Source organism: Rhodamnia argentea, chromosome 11 (genome assembly GCF_020921035.1).
Source record: "Rhodamnia argentea isolate NSW1041297 chromosome 11, ASM2092103v1, whole genome shotgun sequence".
Taxonomy (NCBI): Eukaryota; Viridiplantae; Streptophyta; class Magnoliopsida; order Myrtales; family Myrtaceae; genus Rhodamnia; species Rhodamnia argentea.
The window spans coordinates 13,990,632-14,015,496 of record NC_063160.1 but is presented as its reverse complement, the minus strand read 5'-3'; the positions used below and the strand labels follow the sequence as shown (position 1 = coordinate 14,015,496).

Genomic DNA, 24,865 nt, shown 5'->3' with positions numbered 1-24,865 from the left:
TCCACTATTTTCGCCAGCAACGGTGAATCCTTACTCTCCTCTTACAGCTGTAACATTAACTTATGGTGTTCCAGTGTTTGAGCTTCATCGTGATGTGTCGTATCGATCTCGAAATTTCTTTTATGGATGTCTTCGTTTCGAAAAAATGAAACTTGAACGTGGAAACTTCGATCAACAGCTCTTTAGAGTGAAGCTCGCAGTGAAGATCCGGTCTTTTTTATCGCTTCACCAATAGCTACTCGGACTTCTACTTCAGAAAAGTTTGCAAGACAGTTCTGGCGTTCTTGCGGATCTTGATGCTGTGTTTCTAGTGCTTTGCTTTGTAGCTGTGATAAGTGAAAGTTTGAACAGAATCAGATGATCACTGTTCCCTGAAATTCATGTCCAAAAGATTCTCGGAAGTAAGCTAGAGAAACTCAGATATCTTTACAGATTGAAGATGGGGTTGCGTGTCTTATCAAGCTCTTTTAGTTCACTTCCTTGGTGAGAGACAGGATTGTGGACACCATGAGCTTATAGTCGATTGGCTTTGTCAAGTAAGCGTCCATTCCCACCTCCAAGCACTTGGCTTCATCCGACGACATGGCGTGTGCGGTTAGCGCGACGATCGGAATGTGCAGGCTGCTTCCAGCCTCCGATCTTCTGATTGCTTTGGTCGCTTCGTACCCGTCCATCTTGGGCATCTGTATTTTTTTTTTTTTTTGCAGGAAACAGATCTAGGATCAAGAGACGGTTGACGGGCAGTGCATGGCAAGGAAGAGAGAATGTACAAGCAAAGGAGATGAAACAGATTCAAGAGTATTGTCTCAGGACGACACAATGAACAAACAAAATGTACCCTTTTCTAGGAAGAATCCCTGGAGACTAAGTTTGCTATCGTTTTGGAGACAGATCATTAATTCTTTTTTGTCGTGCTTGAGTTGGTTCCTTTAGTGAAAGCTTGCAAATTTGGAGATAACACACCAATAAATATGGTTCATGACCAAAAGAAAGAGTCATAGAGCATTCATCTCTTACTTGACAGTCCATAAGGATCAGGTCGTAAGGTTGCCAACTCCGTGTTCCTGCTTGAGGTATCCTGTCCTCGTCTTGCAAATGCAACGTCTTCCTGAAGTCTTCTGCATCTATCTCTAGTCTGCTGTTCAGGGCATTCACCGCCTGCAAGCCGTCTCCGACAGCAATGACTTTAGCCCCCAACTTTTCCAGCATGATCGTAGCAACTCTCTGAAGCACTGGCGTGTCTTCAGCAAGTAGTATGCGCAGGCCGTCCAGAGACCTTTTCTGGTCCATTTTTTTATCGGAACACAAATTGCCTTCAGCTTGAGGACGCTTGCTGACTAGCAATTGTTCTTGTGCTTCTGAATTTCCTTGTTCCTTTTCTTTTGAAGAAAACATGCTCCTCTTGCACTTGAGTCTGCCTTCGACATTGTTCGGGCGGTCCAAAGGGGGACTAGTTTGACATGCTTCTTCTTCATTCCCCAAATTGTTATGGCTGGAAGACAGATCGAATGAGTGATAGTTTGATGTCCTGTGTTGTAGAGGAGGGGGGGCTTTGATCCCTTCCTGTTGCTTTTGTTCTCCAGGAAATGTATTGATACAACCAGTATGTGAAGTTTCAACTGTGTCCATTTCATCCGAGCTCACTCCCTCATAGTGCTCAGAGTCGATTTCTAGACACTCATGCAACTCCCCTTCTTTATTCACGCTTTTTGAAGAATGGGAGCTCCTCTTCAGGAGTTCTGAATTCCTCTCCTTTATGGCAGCATCCAGAATTTGAACCATCTTGGCCTTGTATAGCGGCTTGTTGACCATCAGTATGTGTCCTTTCCTTCGGAGCTCCACCTTAATGGCGTTGGAGGTGTCATGGTTTAGCATCCACGCGAACCTTGCCTTCACGTGGTACTTATCTAGGCAATTGAGCTGTTCCTTCCATATATCTGTGTTTAGGTCAAGAAGTCCTATGTCCACGACAATGATAAGGACTTCGTTTCGAATCTCTTCGAAATTTGTCACTTCTGATCTCGGCAGTTCATGTGCATGTTCCACATCGATGATCCTATATGGATCACCTGGATTTCTGCCTTGGAAGAGTTCCTGAAGAATCTGGGTCAATTCATTCCATCCAGATGCTTCCAGGGTGAAAACTCCATTTCTGCGCAACCACCTGGACGTTATAAATCTGCCAGTGCTTCCATGAAGTGCAAGTAGCACCTGCATTCAAATTATGGACCAATGCTATTAATGAAAGTTGTCTGCTGTGGATTTGTTCTCGCCTTTGATCTATGTCAAAGTTGAACCGTTTTGTGATCGCCAATCTTAATTCTTTTTTTGAAGCACCTGAGCCTTTGTAATAGTTATAGTGTACATGTAAGGATTGAAAAATCAATTGCTGTTGCTCTAGTGGAGAATTTTGGAAAAAACGGTACGTACTGTTATGCTGTCCTTGGCATAATCCACTGAACAGTTATGTTCTGTGCCATCAACAGGCGCATTGAGAAGTAAGTACAGTCTCATGAGAGTTCCCGGGCCATTCTTCTTGATGATTTTGATTTCTCCACCCATCTTGTTGACCTATAATCACGTGCTTGTAAGGTGAGATTCTAAACAAACGCTCATTTAAAAATCCGAATCTGTTATGGTGTAGTTGGTTGAGTAAGTGTCCTTTATCCTGATTTTTGTCTTTGGTTTTTCTTCTTGTGATCTTTCTTGTAAATGTAAGCATTCTTTTTTTCCACCTCGCCATCTTTTTGCTGCACATGACCGAGATTTTATGAGAAATCAACTCACCAAGGTTCGTACGATGCATAGGCCAAGACCAGTGCCGCCATGTCTGAACATATGCAAAGAAGAAGAGTAAGATTTTGCAAAAGATCTATATTTTAGATGATTTGAAGAGCTCACAATCTAGTTGTTGATGGATCAGCCTGCTCAAAGCTTTCAAAAACAGATTCCCATTTGCTTGGATCGATTCCTACAAGAAGAGAAAATGCTCAATGGATATCCCGAGCCAAAAAAATGAAAGAAAAAAACTACGCCGATGCAGTATGGTATGGAGAAACTTAAGAGACCTTACCACAGCCAGTGTCGTCAACTTCGAACCAGAGAGTCACTTTGTGGTCATTCTTGGATGCCCTTCTTGCGTGACTACCATGTTGCTTCAACTTTGTCTTAAGGGAAGAAATGGATATTTTATGCTCAAGAGGAAGCCTTACATAGTCACTTAAGGTCCTTGAGTTTCCGCACCATCCTCGAATGACAATATGACCCGCTGGCAATCACCGCAGATGGTAAATTACTCTTGATACAGAAAGTTTAGGTGTTCTTTATGGTGTTTTGCAAACTCATGTATATTGTTCTGAACTAGTCTCAGATTCTGGTCCCCTGAAATCCTGATTATAGATTACCACTTGCTGTTTCTTTATGTTGTTGTTTAATTCCAGCATGCAATCAGGCCTTGTGAGACTAGCAATACTCACATGCAGTAAATTTGAGAGAATTGCTGATAAGATTGGCGAATATTTGGACAACCCTGGCAGAGTCCCCTCGAACTAACTTTGGCATATCGTCTGCGAGGAAAAGAAAATTGATGAGGCCTGCTGCGTGAGGATTTTTCAGCATACTAGTTGCTGATAGTAGAGTTCCTGCTTAAAGGTCATACCAGCAAGATCTAAGATAGTCTCCACGTTGTGATTGATACATTGCACTGAGAACATATCGACAAGTCCTTCAAGTTCTCGTGCTAAATTGAACTCTGCCTCCTCCAGCACTAGTTTTCCAGACTCCACCTGATAACATAGAGAAGACAATTAGAGTGAAAAAGTACAATGTGTGTGTTTCATCCGCAACTTATACTATCATCAACATTTGCAAACGCTCGCTCATTCCTGCACAAATGTGTGCTACATATTTGTATAAGTGCACGTATATTTGTATTGCTGCAGATACTTGCAAAAGGCAAGATTTAGCTCTTCTATGTATCTGACCTTGCTAAGATCCAAAATATTGTTCAGCAGCCTAAGCAGAGCGGTTGAGCATTTTCGAATTTGGGTGACCGTTGAGTATTGTTCATTTGTTAGGCAATCATCACAAACAAGAATGTCCAGCAATCCGATTACTGCAGCCATAGGCGTCCGCAATTCGTGGCTGTAACAAAAGATATATATGTATCAGAAGGTAGACTTAAGTATGTGCTCATGACCTTAATAGTCCTAGATATCATTCCTATTATTGCCAGCAGTCAATAGAAGTTAAGAAATCCATTTCCACAGCGCCCGCTTTTATCCAAATAATGAAACAGCCAAGTGTCTTTTAAGTTTCATATATTCTCCCTTTTCCCATCACCATTGATGCCCAAATTGATGAAAGAAAAACTTTCTGAAGATTAAGATGGAGGGTCACCTCATATTTGCTAGAAATTGACTTTTGTAGTTGCTTGATGCCTCGGCTCGCCTCCTTGCATCAAGGTGGCTTATCAGTTCTGCTCTCAGTTTCATTTCCTTTGATACTCCATTTGTCAGTATAAAAATGCACAGGCATCCGATCACCAAGGTACATAGCGAAGCAGATATGAGTATGACCAATGTTTTGAAGGCTCTTTCATCCACCTTCCCAAGTATATATTTTCTCGGTATGATGATCACTCCCACCTGCAAAAATTGTTGCTCAGTTCATTCTCTAGTGAAATGCTTAAAGTGATAGGTGTGCATTTGGACAAATTTTGTGGGAAAGGAGAGCACAATATGGAGAAATTCCCATCAATTTGGTCACCAATGACCTTATATTTGTCAAGTGTACAGTGTATTATGCACGTACATTTATCTTTAAGCTTACCATAGGGAGTCTTTTCAAATTCAGAAAGAAGGAATCAATGTAATAGTGCTGTCGGTCGAGTTTGGCATTCTCTACATGAACTTCATGACCTGCAGGAAAATTGTTTCCGTAGGTCCTCTGCAGCCACTCGGCTCCCAACTGTATGACTTGATCCTGAGAATGGATGGCCATCATAAGCTTTGGCCCGTTCGTCGAATTGATCAAGAGAGGAGTGTTGCTAGAGGTGGCAAGCAAGTAACCTTCTTGAGATGTCAAATAAATGTGCCCACTATGAAACTCAACAAGCTCCTTCATTAGCTGGCCGACGCTATAAAGCGCTGTGGTCACGCCCACGACTGCCACTATACTCTCATTGGAAGGATCCCACACGGGCAATGCTGCCGAAAGCAGCGGCGAGTCTGAGTATTTGCTCACGGCCACGTGCCAAGATGCTACCCCATCAGGGACTTGAGAAAGCCCAGCAATGTTGATGAGATCATCAGGCAGTATTGTCCTTGCTTTGCCTATCTTCTCGCCTGTGATGGGGTCGAGAGGTACACGGTACCAAGTTGCTGACATGTTGCCGTGGATCATTTGGTCGTTCCATCCCTGGAGTGACGGAAGCGTATCGAGGCTGGAAGACCCGCTGCTGCTGATTGAATAGTTCATCAGATCGGAGTATATGTAGAACGTGTTGTTGCTCCTGTGATCTCTATGGAAAGCCTGGACAAAGCCGTTCCGGTAATTGATTGTTATTGCGTTGAGCGCTTTACGGCTCACAAACAGCGCCCACGTGACATCTCTCATTGCCTCATACAGCTGCCAAAGAAATGGACTAGTTACTGACAAGGGTATTATATGCCTAAGAAAACCAGAAGTTTGTTGGATGGCTTCTGATAACAACCAAAGGTTGTCAAAGACAAACCTGGACTTGTTCAGCCTGAGTGGCAGGTTTGTTGTACCGCCGGATCACATATTCCGAGAGCTTAACCTGAGCGGTTGTGATCTCGACGGTGGAATTCAGGATGTTCCACATCCGTAATAGGGGACGCTGTAAGAGCTCATGACGCAGTCCATACGCTAAGCTGTTCAGAGACTTTGTGGTATAGCTTCTGGTGATATGCCACGTTAGTATTGTGAGCAACCCAATTAGAATGGCCAGCATAACCTGCGAAAACACCACAATCCGCAATAATCGATAGCTGAGCACTTGCATTTTCTTTCTGTTCACATTCATGAGACTGTCTAATAGGACTAAAACTCACTGTTGGTCAAGACAAAAAGAAAGAATACGTATCAGTAGCACCTCTAGAATCTCAGAAATGGTTTGAGAACAGAGGAATTACTATTGTCAACTAAGATTTCACCGTTAAATCCTTAACATCAAGCTCACAAAAAGCAAAACACTTGGAGATCTCAGACAATTTTTTAGTTCCCCGGAAGTAAATAATAGAACTATCTGATCATTCACATCAAACTGTCAAAAATCTTAATGCAGTCATCATTTTCCAGAGTGTATGGCCTAAATTAGTTCGCATGATCAGCTAGTCGATACAATACAAGCGGCATGCGATTTATGAATTCGGCATACCGGTGCCACAATCCAGAAAATGTGCTTTGGAAGAACTTTTTTCTTGGCGCATATCCAGAATCAAGGCAGCAAGGAGGACTTAAAGAGTTCAGGCAGCTGAGAATTGGACAAATTCTTCAACTATTTGTTATCCTCGTTGATTTTACCAACCTAATGGCCATGCTCATTCAGATTTTACATTTACTTGCTATTGGCAACACACATCACACGGACAATGACTAATATCATACTACACAGCTGCTCATTTCATCGAAAATCAGTCACTTTTTTGTCAAAGGACATGATCACCATTCATCACACCATTGAACAGACCCTGTAGTAAGAAAATTTTACTGACCATGATGGCCAAGCGAGCCGCGAAGACGCTGTAGTACGATGACAGGCAATGAGCGCTTGAATACTGGAGCTCATCTTGCTGAACATCTCTATGAAAAACCCGGCGGCGGCCCTGCAGCGCCATCCCCCTTCTCCAAGGATAGGCAAGGCCTGAAATCCTCTCGAACACCTTCCTTAAAGGCGTCCCCATCGGCGTGACGGGCGGGGATGAGCAATCAGAGCATATGGTCGTTGGTGTTGCAGCACCAAAACTCTCTGCCATGATGACTCGCTCACTCCTGAGTCTTATTAAGTGTGCATTTCCAGAGAAAGAGAAAGCTTTTTGCTCTGTGTATGCGTGCGTGTGCGTGTGCGTGTGGTGTTGTGAGTATACTGCTTCTTGTGTCATTTCCCACTTTTTGAAGGCAAGGCACATCTTGGTGGATCAAATCTTTTTTTTTTTTTCAAAATGTGGAGGGAGTGGTGTAATATTATATTCCTCATCCACCCACAAACCTCTTTAGTGCAAATTTCTTTCAGTGCACGTTACTGTGCTCGGCAAATTCGACTGCTGGAGTCGAATCGGAGGTTTAGTGTAGCCGAAGTTTCATCAGTAACATTGTTTATGACCATGACACAGACAAGGCAAGGTTACCAGCTTCCGCTTGGTGACCACACAATAGTGCCAAGCTTCTTGTACCTAGTTTCTTTTAGCTCCAACAGCTTAAAAAGATTTTACCATGTTGTTCTTCGGAATACTCAAACTCAACTAAGAGGAAGGTGGTTGTGTCTAGATTTCTCTTCATTCTGGTTTTGAAATTTTGATATCAGAATGTTTGGGACGAGAACACTTTCTGGGCATGTGGAATTTATCGTTACGTTGCTTCTTAAAAGCTGCCGAAATAGATCGAGAATGTCAATGAACTTCGTGAACATATCAATATTATCAACATCAACATCAACATTACCTTTATCCCAAACTAGTTGGGGTCGGGGGTTGATGAACCTAAAAATAAATAAAATAAAAGTAAGACCAATTGAGAGAAAAGAAATAATTATATAAAAATAAAAATATATATAGGGAAAAAGGACTAAAAAAGACAATTTGGAACATAGAAATTTTGCCCCTTCCACAATGCTAATAGCTTTCATCCACTCCTTCCTAAGACAAACCTTATGCCAATCCATTTTCCACTTCATTAAATCTTGTTTTACTACTTTCCCTCATATAAGTTTCGGACGACCTCTTCCTTTTTTCATGTCGTGCTCTCGGTAATAAACTTTTGTCCTTACCGGAGCATCTAGGGATCTTCGAAAAATATCTCCAAACCATCTCAATCTATGTACTCTCATCTTTTCCGCCATCGGTACTACTCCAACTTTCGTTGAATATCTTTATTTCTTATCTTATCCATCCTTGTATGATCATATATCCATCTTAACATCCTCATTTATGCTACTCCCATTTTATGCTCATGTTGCTTCAGTGCTGGCCAACATTCAGCTCCGTATGGCATTGCAGGCCTTAATGCTGTTCTATAAAATTTTCCTTTTAGCCTAAGAGGCATTTTGCGATCACACAAAAATCCTGATGCACTGCTCCATTTCATCAAACCTGCTCTGATTCTATGGCTTACGTCCTCATCAATCTCCCCCTTTGCAATATTGATACCAGATATCTAAAAGCATTTTTCTTGCGTACCTCCCGTCCGAGTATATTCACGGATTCTTGATCTCCTCCTCTTGCCGTGTTGAACTCACGCTTCATGTATTCGGTCTTACTTCGGCTTAACGTAAATCCTTTAGATTCTAACGTGCTTCTCCGTAATTCTAATTTAGCGCCAATCTCAGCCTTAGTCTCATCAATAAGCACAATATCATATGCAAATAGCATATACCATGATACCTCATCTTGGATATCTTTTATTAGCTCATCCATAACTAGGGCAAAAAGATAAGGCTCAAAGCGGAACCTTGGTGTAAACCTGCTGTGATTGGAAAATAACTTGATGTGCCATTACAAGCCTTCACACATGTAGTAACACCATCATACATATCCTTGATTACATCTACATACTTTGAAGGTACTTTTTTCTTCTCAAGAACCCACCACAGAACTTTTCTTGGAATCCTATCATACGCTTTCTCGAGATCAATAAACACCATATGTAGGTCCTTATTCTTTTATCGATATCTCTCCATCAACTGTTGTATCAAGAAGATAGTCTCCATGGTAGATCTTCTTGGCATAAATCCAAATTGATTTATAGAAATCTTGGTCCTCTTAAACGATGCTCAATAACTCTCTCCTACAACTTCTTTGTATGGCTCATCAGCTTAATGCCTATATAGTTGGAACAATTCTGGATATTCCCCTTGTTCGTGTAGATAGGTACAAGCATACTCTTCCTCCATTCATCAAGCGTATTATTAGTTCGGATAATCTTGTTAAAAAGGTTAGTAAACCAACTTATTGCCACATCCCCTAAGATCTCCACACTTCAATAGAGGCACCATCGGGTACCAAGGCTTTACTAGTCTTCATCTTTTTTAATGCCTCCTTAACTTTATGCGCTCTAATTCTACGCACAAACCTTCTGTTTAAATTATCAGAAGTGTCCTCCAAATCCACCTCACTTCTATCGTTCTCTCCATTAAAAAGCTTGTTAAAATAACTCATCCACCTTTCCTTAACTTCTGCATCTCTTACTAAGAGTTTTTGATTTTCATCGTTGATGCATCTAATCTGTGTCAAGTCTTTACTTTTCTTGTCCCTTATCTTTGCAAGCCTATAGATACCTTTTTCTCCCTCTTTACTCCCAAGTTTTTTGTACATATCGGAGAAAACCTTGCCTCTAGCCTCTCGCACAGCTTTCTTGGCATTTTTTCTCGCCAATCCAAACTTTTGCAAATTCTCTTCATTAGGACATTTATGCAAACATTTGAAACACTCCTTCTTCTGTTTAATTGCCTCCTGCACCTCTTCATTCCACCACCAAGTTTCCTTTGTTTGATGTTCGTTCCCTCTACTTTCCCCTAACATCCCTCTTCCCACTCTCTGGATGTAGTTAGACATCTCGCTCCACATCATATTTACTTCGCCCTCTAGTTGCCTCGGTCTTTCCCGAAGCATTCTTTCCTTGAAATCTGTTTGTTTTTCCTCTTTTAACTTCCACCATTTTATTCTAGGGTTCTGAGCACTTCTCTGCATTTTCTGTATTTTGTTATACCAAACCTCTAAGACCACCAACTTATGTTGCGTAGCTACACATTCTCCAGGGTAGATTTTGCAATCTACATACGAGGCTCTACCCTCTTTCTAGCAAGAAAGAAATCAATCTGGTTACAATTTTGATCGTTGCGAAAAGTGATTAGATGTGACTCTCTTTTCCTAAACAAGGTATTTGCCAACATCAAACCATAAGCTAATGCAACGCTCAAGATGTCTTCGCCAAACTTATTTCTAGTCCCATAGGCAAATCCTCCATGAACTCTGTCAAAACCTTTACTACTTTGACCAAACATGTCCATTTAGATCTCCTCCTATGAATACTTTCTCCTCGCGTGGTATCCCCCTAAAAATCTCCTATGAACTTCATGAATAGATGTCTAGCAAATAACGTTTGTTATGTACAATGTCTTGGGCAGAACCATCATGCTTTGCCCCAACAGTTTTCACTTTGTCTAATCATTAGATAGTATCAAAATTACACCAACAGAAGAGGGAGTCAATCAAAACTTTTGTTTCCTGAGAACAGGAATCAATTCATGGAGACAAAAGTCAAAAGCCCGTCTCCTTTTGGAAAATCAATGGACAAGACTGAGGGAGAATCTTGGTCTGAAATTTTCATCTTCCTATGGGGAAAGAGGGAAAGACATGATAAACAGATAAAATCACATAATGAACAGTAAAAAAACTAACGGAAAGTTGCAACTTCATCTTGATTTGGAATCCAAATGAGAACCAATGTACCAAATTGTATCTGATTTCAATTGAACTTGCACTTGCAGGCGCCTTCAAGCAGTCTGAACCAGTAGAATTCACAATTTAGATCCAATTTTGAGCAACCTTTTCCTTTTCTGTTAAAAGAACCAAAGCTGCATTTTTACGTTGCTGACTTGACCGTCGAACGGCCGTTTTCCGAAAACGGTTAAACTGGCAAGAGACGTGCATACACCAGATATCGAAAATACGTAATCATGTCTCATTATGTGTAAGCCGGACCTTACGCATGGAAAGCCGGATGTCAAGGGAATCCCATCAAGCAATGATAGAGAGAAGTGTTAGAGATCTAGCTGGGCCGTTCTTCTGCAGAAGTTCAACCAGTTTTTCTGATCAAGGTCCAAAAAGAAGCAGCCAGAGGCATTCTCTATCAGATAAAGAATTTTCAAGTGCATGCTTCAGTGTTACATGTCTCAGATATCATACTAGGGGAACAGATGGGAATTGGCAAGTGAAAAAAAATCAATGCCTCCTTTTTACTTTTGCTTCAATCCAATGTCACTGGAAAGACTCCACTATGAGGACATATCTATTGTTCTTATCCAGTCACACCAGACATGATCCATATGGGGTGTTAATAAACAGCTACACTCGTCCTCAACCACATGAATTCTTGCCAACTTGCTAATCTCATGTTAATTGAGAAAAACACCAACTTTATGATCTAGTGCATGCAGAAAGGTGGCGAATTCATTAAGGATTTAATCTGTCATGCGCGGATGATGCAACTCAGGTTGGTCCTTGTACTGGAAAGTAAAAGGTGACAACGATCAAAAGTTAGTGTCAAGAAAAATCTTTCGAATAGATTACATTTAATCACTGAAAAGAAGCATCTAAAGCTCAGGACCAAAACCCAGAAACAATAGTAGAAAATGATGAAAAGAAGGCTTATAAAGATTGGGTTAGTGGGTGGTTAGGTTCATGGCAATCCAAATATCTGAGGACTAATGCCCTGGGCGGCTTGATAATATTTGATTAAGGATCTCTCAGAGAGATTATTGCCTTGTGGTTGTTCTTTAACACGCCTTGGACTTGGCACATTTCACCCTCTAGGATGCAAGTTTTGTGACTCCACATCACAAACCACATATCCAAGACCCAATTTGTGAGTTAGCTCATTGCTTGAACCAACAGTTGGAAAGGAGGAACAAGGAAGAGCAGCCATTTTACGTGTAGTGTACTTCTGGTTTGGTATGTAGATATGAATTCAACCGAGTAATTTGTTTCCGAAAGTGACGTGGCAAACTGTAATTGGTACTGGGGATAACTTTCTTATGACTGAATCCCAAGAGACCAAATATGTCTCCATAACAATAAGCATTCCATCCTAGTACGTGGTGAGGAGAAGAACATGTTCCTAGTGAAAGGAATTTCGATATTATAAAGCTAGGTACTCAATTTCTCGACTCAGATTAATCTCCCCATGCATCACGTGGAGCGGCTGGCATGACTCTTGTGTTAATCCGGTGGCAAAAGCTTAGGGAACTTTGAAGGGTACAAGAACAGCAGCTATCTTATCAAGGTGCTTTCGGTTTCATGCTCGCAACTAGACTTTGTGTTGATATGATAAGATTACAAGAACCCCCAAACAGTTCGCTCATAGTCAAATCTATCAAGTTCATGATCAAGACTCCCTCTCCAACATATCTTCCAAGATCAGCTCCTCCTAATCAGCATCAGACAAATCGGATCGACTAGAGATGCTGCGTTGAACACAATCAACTCAAAAAGCAAGATTTGATTCGCTGAGGTAAAGACTCGCAAGCTCAGAAGAACCAAGAAGAAAATCTTGGGCCATGGGAGAGCGAGAGCTAGTGGAGCAAATTAAAGGAACAAGACAGACCCCATCCCACAATTGTCCGTACCGTACGATGTTGGCGTTTGGAGCATCAATCACAAGAGTGTCGAATAATAGACCGAAAGTCTCTTGGAACAATGTAACTACCGCCATGCTTTTAAATTTCCGGAAGATGGATGGAATCGGTTCGAGCTCAAATCACAATCCATTCGAGCTGGCTCTCGATTAGGTTCCATTCATGTGATGATTAGAGAACTGAAACGTACTAGATGCAGTCCTATTTTTCTTAGATTTTTTTTTTTAAAAGAGAAATAAGGCTAGCCACAAGATTCCACATCACACGCCTTAACTTCGTGCGCAGAGACGCACACTTCCACAAAGTCGAGCAAGGCATTGGCCATTTTCCAGAATAGGGGCATTACATGACATTGGTGGGGGCAGAGGGCGTCTGTTTGGGAGCGAGAGTGGAAGCTCCATTCATGGCGAGTGTCTGAGTGGAGCCAAAATTTACATCCACTGTCAAAAGGAGCTCTGGAGTAGAAGCCGCATTAACCATTGCCACCCAATTGGGTGGTCTTGATGGCGATGGAAGTGAAGCTCAAGAAGAGCAAAAACCATTCTAAGATGTGAAGATTGGGTTCTGAGAGAGTGATGTCTGCTTATTGACCAATGAAACTGTGGGATGCAAAACGGAAACATCAGTTCTTGTAGCTAGAACAAATAGAAGAAAACGATGATCATGCTCCACACTGTCATTTTTGTTTCTTCCCCGTGCCGGTTCAGTCATGGCAGAGCATTCCAGAGACTTCTATATACAAGAACAAAACCATGGGGGCTACCCAAATTACTATGGAAATAATCAAAATGGAACTCCCAACTCTCTAACCTAGATCAAACAGCTCTGCAATCTTTGCTCCCATCGATACCCGACGCTCTAATCTGTCACCTGTTTCTGAAGCATTTCCAATACAACACAAGCAAAATCGACCGGTCAACTGTCCATAGTCCACATCCTCCCATGCATTGATAAATAATGAACACAGACGCCAACATTGGCAACATGCTTTTGCACGAGTAACCTTGATTCCCTGATGTATGCGCGGTATATCTCTCCAGCTGACATATTGTTCATGATAAAAGTAGATGAGACATCTATAAAATAGACAATTCCCTGCATATGCTTGCTCATCTTCAGATTGTGAAAGTTAAGGGGGCTCACTTTTGGAGAAGAAATCCATTTGGTAACATAATTTCTGGAGCAGAAATCCATTTGGTTACGTAACTTTTTTATTTCTACTTCTGTAGATTTTTTTTTTTTTGCTCTAGAAATAGTATTAGAGCCACTTGAAGAAGAAAAAGAAGTTTACTTCTTTCCAAAAGTAGAAAAATAAACTTTTTTTGGCCAGAAATTGATTTCTAGAGTAGAAGTATTGCTTTGTGCACCCTGGCCATAAGTTAATTTCTAGAGCATAAATGTTGTCATGCGCGCCCTAAGGGGCGCGTGGTAACACTTCTAAAAGTGGATTTCTACTCCGGAAGTGCTTCCGGAGTAGAAATCCGTTTGGTAATATAACTTATGAAGCATAAATTCGTTTGGTAAAAACTTTTACTTTTCACTTCTGAAGTTGATTTTTCCCCAATTTGAGAAGTTAAAAAAAGTAGCTTCTCAACTCAATAAGTGCTTCTTGGACAAAAAAAAAACAGAGACCTCATAAAGTACTTCTCGCCTCACTTTCTTTTCATTACGCCATCACCGCCGATCATCGACACCCACCTCCGCCGCTTACAATCGCCGACCACCGCCCATCGCCGCTTGCGACCACCGCCAACCACCGACCATCGCCCGCCCCTTCCTACCGCCCGCCGTCTGTCGTAACCGTTGCTCGCCCCCCGTCGCCGGCCGTGATCGCCGACCGTCGCCCACATCCCCCCACCGCATGCTGCCGGCTGTGATCGCCGACCACCACCGCCCTCCGCCGCCGTCGAGTCGCCATCTCCGGCCACCGGAATAAAAAATAAATATTTTTTATTTTTTAAAAAATAAAAAAATTATTTTTTAAAGAAATTTTTCGATGGTCTATAATAATTCTTTATAGAAGATTTTCTGTTAATAATGTTTTAGAAGTAGAGCTTTCAACTATTACCAAACGAATTTCTATGATCAGAAATCAATTTACGGAGTAGAAGTAGAAAAATCAACTTATGCTTCTAAGTAGAAGTAGAAAAATCTAACTTCTGATCAGAAGTTGATTTCTGAAGCGAAATGATTATCATGCACGCCCTAAGATGCCCGTGAACTAGGGCACATGGACTGAGAAAACAAAATTGAGCACAAAATTGCAAAAGCCTCTTCCTCGACCAACCAACATGTATACATATTCAAAACTCCGCCAAGTCATAAAGCTTCAGATGTTTTTCACCCATCATAGATATCAAAACAAGTTTCTTGCTTAAACCTCAGCTGGAGGAAAATGCTTTAACTTATAGCTCTTTCTTTCTTTTTGACCAATATAGTCAGACCACAGGGCATCATGAAAGCACTTTATCTAACTACATTCTCTTGACTCTGCCTGTGTTCAAGACCATCAAAACCATCAAATGCCTGAAAATCATTTTGGTAAGATAAATTAATGCCAATATCCCGTATAGAAGAGAATTCAACAAACATTAAGAAATTTCTTATATTATTCCTAAAATCCATCACATCTAGCAATTTCTCTACGGTTCCTATATCGACTTACAACCGATAGAACTGGCAATGGGCAAATAAAAGTTAGCTACAAAACCAATCATGCGTCACCTACTGACAAAACCGGGGTACATGACAATTTGCTTGGATCTTAATTTTGATTTCAGCAAAGAAGAAGGCAACACAAACCCTGCGAAGCTGCATCTAACCTATCACCAATTCAAACTCTCCATAAAGGAATTACTTAGATTTCTTGCTTTTAGCTTTCGCCTCAGCAGCAGCAGCTTTAGCAGCAGCTTTGGCAGTAGACTTGGCAATGTTAGAAGGTTTAATAACACTCTTAGGGTTCAACGCCTTTCTTATCTTAAAAACAGCCCATGCTGCCCCCACAGCATGCCCTGCCGCATGAAGCCCTTCATGTGTTGCCTTGCCAGCTTCTTCCCCATACCTGCAATGTAGACAACTTGCAAAATTAACGTACAAAATTTACGGCCTAATACCCTAAAAAACCTCTAACTTTAGCCCTTGTCCCAATTCTACCTTTTAACTCATAAAAACCTCCAATTTCAGGTCCAGTCATAATTCTACTCTAAACTTTTTTTGTCCCGTAAGAAATCCTCAACTTTAGGTCCTATCACAATTCTACCCTAAAGTGTTTTTGTCCTATGAAAAACTCCCAACTCTAGGTGTTGTCCCAATTTTACTATCCAGTCTAGATTTGTACAGTCTTATAAAAAATCACAAACTTTTATTTGAGTCATAAATCTACCACTATTAACCCTCCGTCCAAAATTTCTTATTGACAATCGAGAAATGGAAAACTCCCAAGAATGAGCTACTTGAGCGCGAGCTCTCTAGAGCTGGACATCCCCGAGCATGAGGGATCGCAAATCGAGCGCAAAATCAATAAGAGCGATTTTGATGGAGGGTTAATGGAGGCAGATTTATGACTCGGGTAAAAATTGGTGATATTTTATGAAACAAAAAAGAATTAGAGTAAAATTGAAATTGGAGCTTATGAGACAAAAAAGAAGAAGCTTAGGATAGAATTTTGGACCTAAAATTGAGGGTTTTTTTACGAGACAAAAATAAGTTTAGGGTAGAATTGGAGCTATACCTAAAGTTAAGATTTTTTATGGGAAAAATAAAAATTTAGGATAGAATTGGAATTGTACCTTTTTCTATGACACAAATGGTATAATTAGGACAAGAGCTAAAGTTAGAGGTTTTTTAGGGCATTAGGCCCAAAATTTTCTAAAACAAAGCAATGTGATTACAGAATGATTGGGCTTGTAGCAGGGTTAATCTCCCCAGTGTTGTTGTTTATATTGATAAAGACATTCGTTTTAACCCAAAAAAGAAACCTGGTAACAAGAAACTATTTATCCTCCTTATTTTATGATATATGCCACTGTCATGGGAATTTACAACATCGAAATTTTAATAATGGGTGAATGGAGATAGTGGGTTCCAAATTTCCAATATGTTGACCATGATGTATACCATCCATGATAAGGTCAGCAAACACCGGTAAACCACAAAAATCATCACAACCTACATTGCATTTCATAACCCGTAACTTTACTAGTGGCTTACTTGGCTTTCAACAGCTGAACTATGTCTATGGATCCTATCCCTTGATATTCAAACTAACCACTCTTCAAAAGATATTATTGAACAACAGTTTACCTATGGGATACAAGTCCAGTTGTCACAGTAGAGGATGTAGCCATGACATTCCTTCCAGCCACTTCAACCGCATCACACACCTTGTCTGCATTACAGTAAAATCGCAAATGTTGATACTCAAGATTAATAAGAAAGAAAATTAGTAGTATATCTGTAAGAATAGAGTGCTGGTGAAGGCTTGAAGCATTTTCTGACTTGAGCAAATGGATTCAACCCTTATCGCAGGATCTTCAGTGAGACTGATTAGTTGATTGTCAGAGTGAATAGTGCAAGGTAGAAAAGACGGGCTAAAAAAGTGATGAAAACTGACAGAACTAACAGACAGGAACAGATGCTAGCAGAGTATCTGCTTAAATCACATTAGCAGCTTAAACACATTCACTTACTAAATCCGTCAAGTGAAGCCAGGACCATTTCCCCTGGCAGTAGACCAAAAAATTTCTTGCCCACTGTAGAATTTGCCACTGAACTTGTGAAGTATCCGGAGACTCTAATAACCCCAGATAGAACACCTAATGCCACTTTCTCGGTCATCCTTGTCATCTTCTTTACCCTAAAGGGAAAATGAAGCCACGTTACTACAAATAATCAATTGGTATTTATCAAGGCAAGCACTATTCCATGAACTTGTTTCGATATGAAATTCAAAATGGCTGCATTAATATCTAATATGAAAGTATGTATTGAAGTGGTCCCTACTCACAATCCACCAATAAAAACTATAGACCGAGATTTTAAAGTACAAATCTAGAATGCAGCCAAAAACACAGGTATGATTGCTCAAAAGCTAATGCAATTCGATACCTTTTTAATCTCTTAAGTGTTTTTTTATCGATCTCAGCCTTCTCTCCAGGAGTCAGCCTCTTCTTCATAATCTCATTACCCCAATTCAATCTATCCACAGTCACATCTCCGCACCACAAAATACCCTTGATTAACTGTCCAGACCCTGCTGCAATTAACTTTGCTGCAGTCCCACTGTAATCCTCAACATTCGGCGCCAATGTCGTCCAATATGCCCTGCACCTATCCTCCATGATCTCCTTCTTCTTCCCGTCCAATTCCAATTCCGCCGGTGAAGTCTCCTTTGCCACAGAAACATCCAAAGCCTCTCCTTTTTGCGCCTTTCGAGATACTTTCTGTATAGAGAACGCACTGTACTTCTCCAAAATCGCGTCCAACTCCCTCAGCAGCCCCTCCTGCCCCTTCGATGCGAAGGTCAAACCGTAATTCAGCGGATCATCCGATGCCCCGCTTCTCTTCTTACCCTCATCATCGCTCGAATCGGACCCAGACGAGGACCCAGATTTCGTCTTGTCCACCGCGCTGAGCGAGAAGAAATAATGTGAGTCATCGACCTTCACCGTGGCCTCGTCCTTCGTCAGGGGCCACTGGGCCTCGTCCGCCACGCTCGCGAGCACCACGACGGCGTTCTCGCCCTGGCGAAGGGCGACCACGGAGAAGTCACCGCACCCGAGCTCGACGCTGTACTCCTTGTCGATGAGGTGGAGGATCGCGCCGGGGACCCGGATGAGGACCTCCTCGGTGGAGTCGGGAGGCGCGGACGGCGACCACGGGTCGTCTCCGACAGGGTCGCCGCCATGGCGGCGGGAGGAGGGATCGTGGCCGTAGTGGTCGGGGAAGAGGTTCTCGACGAGGTCCTTCATGTCGAGGGAAGGGTAGAGGTTGGACGAGGAGGAGGGATGGGGGTCAGGGTTAGGGTTCGAGACGAAGGGGGAAGAGGATTCGGGGTTCGATCGAGGGACTTCCGGGTAGAGAGAGGGCTTGGAGGCGTGAGAGGACATGGCGTCCCCGGCTCGTCGTCGACGTGAGGGATCGATTTGATGATTTGCGCGATGAGAGAGACTTCACGGTGAAGAGGAAGAAGAAGAAGAAGAAGATGAAGATGGCGAGAGAGCGTCGAAGAACGTGGAGAGACCGCGGGAGAAAGAGGGAGAGACAGAGGTGGGGACGGTGGTTAAAATCAACTGTCCCGTCTCGAGAGCTTCCCGCGCTTTTACCGGTGAATTCTTAATGGCCAATCAATTGATTAATTAAATAGAAAAGAGTGGGGGATGTCGGAAATCTGTGAAAAAAGCCACAGAGAGAGAGAGAGAGAAGAGGAGCGCGGGGGGGGGCACGTGGCAGCCAATCAATGGATACAGCACGGCCTACGTGGCATTCATCAGGCATAAATTCTTCTCTGGTTTTTGGATTGATCGAGTCACGGCCTTCCATATTTCGCGACGGTTTTTTGAGAATCAGACCAAACAGTGATTCCAGACAAAAACTGGTTTGACTTTTGGATTTGTTAAGGATTTTGCTTTCGCACGGTTTGACCCTACAACTGCTGTCCAGGTCGGAGTAATTCATGGTGAGTTACTTCTATGGCTTTTCATGCTTGCAAAGGTTTGGACTTGAACCACTCATCAACGATTGGAAGGTTCGTACAAAGATGGATTGGGTCTGGAGAAAAGATTGAATCAGAAACCTGTTGATTCTCTAATGACGATTAGAAAGTGGACTGCAACTGTAACGAAGCTGTTAGTGTCGTTCGCCGTTCTTCTCACCGCCGCCCCCCGAGCAGTCATCGGAACTTGAACTGCAATGGTAAGGATCTTCCGAAATAAGCTCTTTCGGGGTCTCGTGGCTGCCCCAGGTGGATAGTGCGGCCTCACGGCGTGGGATCTTGGTCCTCAAAGAGCCGCCTCTACTCGTCGAGAAACTGGAGGTCCTGGCCTGCTCGTCTAGTGAGCAGTTCGTTGACGTGGCCAAGGTCTCGTGGAGGAGGGACCAGCTGGACGATGTGCAGCTACTCCTGGAGCCGGCCCGCAGCTTCCACATGCTGAGCGATCTCCTCGCGTTCTCAGAGATCAGGGCCTGCTTGAAACTTGAGCCCATCTGCAGCAATATAGAATTGTCGGAATTCTTAAATGTTGAAACGTCACGCATCACTTGACAATGGGTTTATATGCTCTTAATATACACATAATTGCCCTTTTACCCAGCTTAAACTTTTAGATTGCAATTCCTAACATGGACTGCCTTCTATTCAAGCCGGATAGTCTAGATTTGGCAAGTGGTAAAGCATCTTGTGAAAACTGCTAATTTCAATTTTGGAATTGCAGAGATCTTGACCGGTCGTGACGCTGGTCAATCTGATGATTACGCAGCAATCATGCGAAGTCTGTCTGTCGGCCTCTGTTCATGTGGTGATTTTTATGGGAGCCATGTCTGGCTTAGTCTATGATATCGTCGTGGAAGTGTGTCCTTGATACCAATGATGACATTGACGATGGCTATTGAGAGAGAGAGAGAGAGAGAGCAAACCTGTGTGACCAAAACGTAAAGAGGGAAAGTAATGAAGCTGCACCAGAACTGGGAAACGACACTGCAACAACTTTCAAAGAACGGAAAGTTTGTGATGAGTCTGAATCAAGCACAAAAAATAACTATAATGCTATTATTATGTGCGGTTCCTGAAGATCAGAAGTGTCGAAAATTAAAGTAAAAGCAATGAATATACCCGAATATTAACCGGGTCACCAGGAATCTGTCGTTGTCCATGAAACAAGAAGCACCCTGAATTTCCCACTGAAACATGGTAAAGCAACCCCTAAAGCCGATGTATTCTCTAGAAAGATGAATTGCGGCGATTCTTTCTCAAATAGGAGTCTTGAAAGTTCTCTGAGTTCTTACCAGGGACCAGATAAAAGTTGCCATCTCAAACGCGTTCTGTCAGTTAAAGAGGAGGAGCAGGACTTGAGCTTGCATCTAAGAGTAGTCTTTAGTTTACGGGGAAACAGATAAGTTCTCTAGATGATATTTACCTGAAAGGTTATGAAATGCACCAACCACAAGAGAAGCTTCGGTTTGCCGAACCAAAAGAGCTCGTCCCGCAGATTAAGATGATGATGATGATGATGATGATGATGTCCTGTGGATGGGCAGCAGTCCCTGATCTCGACTGCCAACTTCGCCACCACATGGTGTAGCTTGGTGCCAACTAGAAGGATCAGCTGTTGTGTCCCATGAACAAAAGAAAGCAAGTTATCGAATTGAACAAGCTCCGTGCAGTCGATCGTCATATTTAAAGCAGAGACCGTGTTAGGATTGGGACATTACAATTGCCGGAAGGAAGGAAAACCAGAAGTAGATGTTGGTTCCTGCAAAAAGTACGTCAAGAGAAAAATAACACGTCTGATTCAAGCTTTAACAAGCAACAACAACACTGGACTAAGCCTTTTCTCATTAATTGGGCCTGCTATAGATATCATTCTGTTATTCCTATGAAACATCGAAAATGAAAAAATTGGAAAGGGTACCGAATTCTCCTCAGCAAATTTTTTTTTTCTTTTACAGAGAAACGAAGTTCCTTGTATAGATACTTCATACTTGTTGGTACAGAAAGCCTTTGGTGAATAAAAGAAAGAGCCAAGTCGAAGTCTAACAAGTGAGACCGAATCCGTTGTATTGCTCCAAACGATTGTAAAGCCTCCAAAGATATGTGAGCTGACCAGGAGAGAATTACCATGAAAATTTAAGAATATGCAGAATATCGCGTATATCCAAAAGGGCAACCTGCATTTAAAATCCAAAAAGACAGCTCCAATTAGCTCAGGCAATAAGACTTGCTGCAGCTACTCCCGAGAGACGAAGAAATCTGCAAAATGTGAAGCTGCACTGAAGAGAGGAACAAGAGTGGAGTGGATCGACCCCTAAGTACAAAACTAGGCCATGACATTCATCTTTAAAGAGTTAAGCACAAGTACCTTCTATAACTGCCGTGTATCTTTGTTTCGATACACTCTTTCACATTAGCTTCTCTAGAAGTACGTTATTACATGTCTGAGAGCTGGTTCCAATTGACCGTGTTTTTTTTTTTCCCCTCTCCAGTTCTACAGTGTGTTCTGCTATTTGGTTAACTCCTTATACACAATCAATTGAGTTCTGTTTGGTTTCATTTGAGACTTGTAGATAATGCCTAGAGCTATTTTCGAGTATAGGAAACTGCTGCAGCTATAGAGATGTGGTGTAGGTAACAACTTTGCTGAGTAAAATTGGACTGACTTAAATGTTCTATCCCGGCTATCTCTTGGTCCGATTGTCGAATAGCATCTGAAGAAACACTACTTGTCCAAATAGTTTAAAGTTCAATGTAATCAAGGCAAAAAGAAGCATCTTTTGGTTCACACACCACATCCTTAAGCTTAAGCTTGATGATCGGAGAACAAGATTGGGCATTTTGAGCATATGAAGAGCATGTTATGCAGCCTTCTAGCAGTGTATCCATATGGTCAAATTGGTAAATCAAGTAAAAGTTTCACACTGTCTGAAGTTACAGCAGACTAAGTCAGTACAAACCTTAAGCAGAGAGAAATAGGTTACCTAATGCCAACAATATCGCGGAATTCCTCCTCCATGCTCCGGACCACATAGTTATGGAAATCATAAGATAGGGGAAGCTTATGAGTCTACAATTCCAGAAAAGTTAGCTGTCAAAATGCAAGTGTCTAATTGACACTTTGAAGCCTCTCTTAAAGTCTTCAGTATGGCAAATGAATTCTCTACAATTCCTTAAGCCTTAGCATTTTCAGTAATGAGAATGAATTCCACGCGACAACTCCGATTAAAAGTAAGTTTCTTCTTTTTCAAAAAGGAAAAAAGACAGCAGATTAGTCCAATTGCAAAGCGTCGAGTTTATCATTATGTACGGTAAAATGAATTCATTTGCTTTACCTGAACGATAACCAAATTTGTGCAAAACAAATTCAGACAAACCGTCGGAAAATAAGGCCAGGAAGAGCAAGAGATGAACTTCAGTTTAAGAGTCAGACCATACAAGAGCTACAAGATAACCACTCAGCCACTCTCCGTCTACTAGTCAAATTAGCGGGAGAACTTCACCTCTGCTGATAAAAGCACTTACAGTAATGAAGCCCCACCGTAAAGCCATGTAGTCCACTCGGTTAATAGAACTCCAGAATTGGCGGCTGAAGCAAAGCTGCGAACAAAGTATGACTGCCAATTGAGATATCTCGAGGTAAATGTCTACAAGTCAAAGTAAACCATTTGGAGCAATGCCATTGCAGATGAAAGTTGTTTGGAGAATCGTTTTATTAGCATAGAAACAAGACAAGCTTTAATAACTAAAGAAGGAATTTCAAACCCAAAAGAAAGATAAAACATAGGCTATGTACATTCACATGCCATGTGTACTGCTGTATGTGTGAAAGATTGGTTATTTGTCTCGATACCAGCCAAACAAGAACTCTGTCCTTGCTCCATGGATGCAAGGTGTGGTGGAAAATGAAGGTGGACAATCTCATCATCCTCATCTTGTTTGGAGATCCTGGACGATACGTGAAGAAACGCCTCAGCATGTAACCATTACCCAAAACATTACTTCAGAAGATTAACTGCTCCTGAGGGAAAATAGGAGCACCTTTACCTTCCTTAATGGCCATTCTCTTGGCGTGGTTTTCCCATGTTTGCCAACTATATATCTTTTCAGCGGAAATAGTTTTCAGCGAAATGAAGAACTCTTATAAAAACTATGGGATTCAACAAGAAGTTATCCCCTTGACAACATTGATTACCTTAGTAATTGCCAGGGTGATGGCTGCGAAGCTGTAAGATACATGAACAATGACAAGGGCGAACAGTAGGCGGTGAAGCTGCTTGAGACCTTCATATGAAACGAAAGGCTCGTGCCCCTGAAGAAGAATTCATATTTTTTTTTCTGAGTAAGGTCTCATAGACAGACACAGAGCAAGTAGATTATGATTTTACATCACACAAGGGAAACTGTCACCACCTCTTAAGTTATATCGACTTCTATGATGTTTAGACTCAGACACCTGCAGCTTGCAATGGCTCGAGAAGGCAAAATAAGATGGTTTTTAGGACTAACATTTTCAAATGCAATTTCGACTTTGAGCAGTGCATCGGTAGCTGTACCATGGCTTTCAAGAATCAGAAGTACAGAGAGAAATAACATGTTGAACAATACAGCATAGTTATACACAGATCATGAATAATATAACCCAATGGATGTGGCAATATGAGTGACCTTAGGACAATGATTCTTTCTCCCTATGACCACGTCAATGCTATAAACTGATTCATTTAACTTCTTCAAACTTGGGAAGACGACACTCTCCAGCGCCTTGATTACATCTTCTCTCACACAAGGATAGAACCGGCTGCTCGAGGTTGAAGATTTGATGCAAATCTTCGCGACGTACATGATCCAGTGACCCATCAGCAGCGAGAGAAGCCCGAAAAGCATAAGCTCTGTTCTGGGGGAACCTCGTTAGGAGCACACATTCCCCCAAAAATGAAAGGAAAAGAAACGAAATGAGGGCAATTGTGAGTGTTTTGGTGGGCTATACCATCCTTGATCTTCTCTAGAGCAGCAGCCAGAGCTTTCCTCTTGTTCTCTTCCAACCACTGAGTACAAGGAAATAGACATGACATCAAACTAAGGGAAAAATCAGGACAGAGACACTTCTGTCCTCGAATGTACAAGGAAAATGATCATCTTCTAGATGGTGATAATTGCTAACCTTTGCAGACCATTCCAAGGAAGCTTGGAAGAAGGTGCCGAGCACTATCATGGCGCTGATCACAATTGCGACCGCATAGGTTGGTGTTTCGGCGAGCGATGCACCTCCCGCTTCCTCCATACTGATTCAAGCTCTATCCCAAATACACAGATTCGCCTAAAAAAGGACTAAAAGTTCAAGAACATAGACTGACAATAACAAGTTTTGAAGCTGAAACTTTTGCGCGAAGACGGATCATCATTGCATTATGGCAGATCAAGAATGGTGGCATTACTTTGGTGGGTTATGCCTGAATATTACAAAATGAGATCTCAAACACGAGATGATCAAACAAGTTCTTGATTCATGGGTTGTTTCTGTAAGTAAGTAATGATGGGAACGGGTCAGTGTTAAGGTTGATGAG

General features: G+C 41.9%; 3 protein-coding genes across 6 annotated transcripts; all 3 read right to left on the bottom strand.

Moving 5' to 3' along the window:
* Window positions 1-220: 220 nt before the first annotated feature.
* Window positions 221-7,150, bottom strand: LOC115736259 (histidine kinase 1). The gene is made up of 13 exons (XM_030667859.2): window positions 6,738-7,150; window positions 5,735-5,977; window positions 4,831-5,628; window positions 4,399-4,646; window positions 3,984-4,143; window positions 3,659-3,785; window positions 3,477-3,566; window positions 3,074-3,268; window positions 2,902-2,971; window positions 2,788-2,830; window positions 2,431-2,571; window positions 1,018-2,211; window positions 221-683 (listed from the first exon to the last, which is right to left on the bottom strand). Exons 1-13 carry the CDS (start codon window positions 7,122-7,124, stop codon window positions 468-470), a joined length of 3,912 nt encoding a protein of 1,303 aa, XP_030523719.2. The 5' UTR covers window positions 7,125-7,150; the 3' UTR covers window positions 221-467.
* Window positions 7,151-15,115: 7,965 nt separating this feature from the next.
* Window positions 15,116-18,913, bottom strand: LOC115736263 (protein EARLY-RESPONSIVE TO DEHYDRATION 7, chloroplastic). 2 transcript variants are annotated; one of them, XM_048272610.1, is made up of 5 exons: window positions 17,699-18,913; window positions 17,277-17,447; window positions 17,085-17,145; window positions 16,895-16,980; window positions 15,116-15,653 (listed from the first exon to the last, which is right to left on the bottom strand). In XM_048272610.1, the coding sequence occupies exons 1-5, from the start codon at window positions 18,697-18,699 to the stop codon at window positions 15,446-15,448; spliced, it is 1,527 nt and encodes a 508-aa protein (XP_048128567.1). In that variant the 5' UTR covers window positions 18,700-18,913; the 3' UTR covers window positions 15,116-15,445. The 2 variants fall into 2 exon arrangements, with proteins under 2 accessions (XP_048128567.1, XP_030523724.1); XM_030667864.2 differs by lacking the exon at window positions 17,085-17,145 and having other exon boundaries at window positions 16,895-16,979; window positions 17,281-17,447; window positions 17,699-18,912.
* Window positions 18,914-19,434: 521 nt separating this feature from the next.
* Window positions 19,435-24,862, bottom strand: LOC115736451 (MLO-like protein 4). Of its 3 annotated transcripts, XM_048272606.1 has the most exons (16): window positions 24,737-24,862; window positions 24,463-24,595; window positions 24,289-24,346; window positions 23,967-24,190; window positions 23,494-23,610; window positions 23,346-23,400; window positions 23,152-23,246; window positions 22,824-22,898; window positions 22,283-22,368; window positions 21,426-21,475; window positions 21,020-21,060; window positions 20,725-20,913; window positions 20,594-20,629; window positions 20,421-20,488; window positions 20,225-20,285; window positions 19,435-19,795 (listed from the first exon to the last, which is right to left on the bottom strand). In XM_048272606.1, exons 2-16 carry the CDS (start codon window positions 24,580-24,582, stop codon window positions 19,439-19,441), a joined length of 1,632 nt encoding a protein of 543 aa, XP_048128563.1. In that variant the 5' UTR covers window positions 24,583-24,595; window positions 24,737-24,862; the 3' UTR covers window positions 19,435-19,438. The 3 variants fall into 3 exon arrangements, with proteins under 3 accessions (XP_048128563.1, XP_048128564.1, XP_048128565.1); XM_048272607.1 differs by lacking the exon at window positions 24,737-24,862 and having other exon boundaries at window positions 23,967-24,195; window positions 24,463-24,542; XM_048272608.1 differs by lacking the exon at window positions 24,737-24,862 and having other exon boundaries at window positions 23,967-24,128; window positions 24,463-24,523.
* Between the last annotated feature and the right edge of the window lie 3 nt (window positions 24,863-24,865).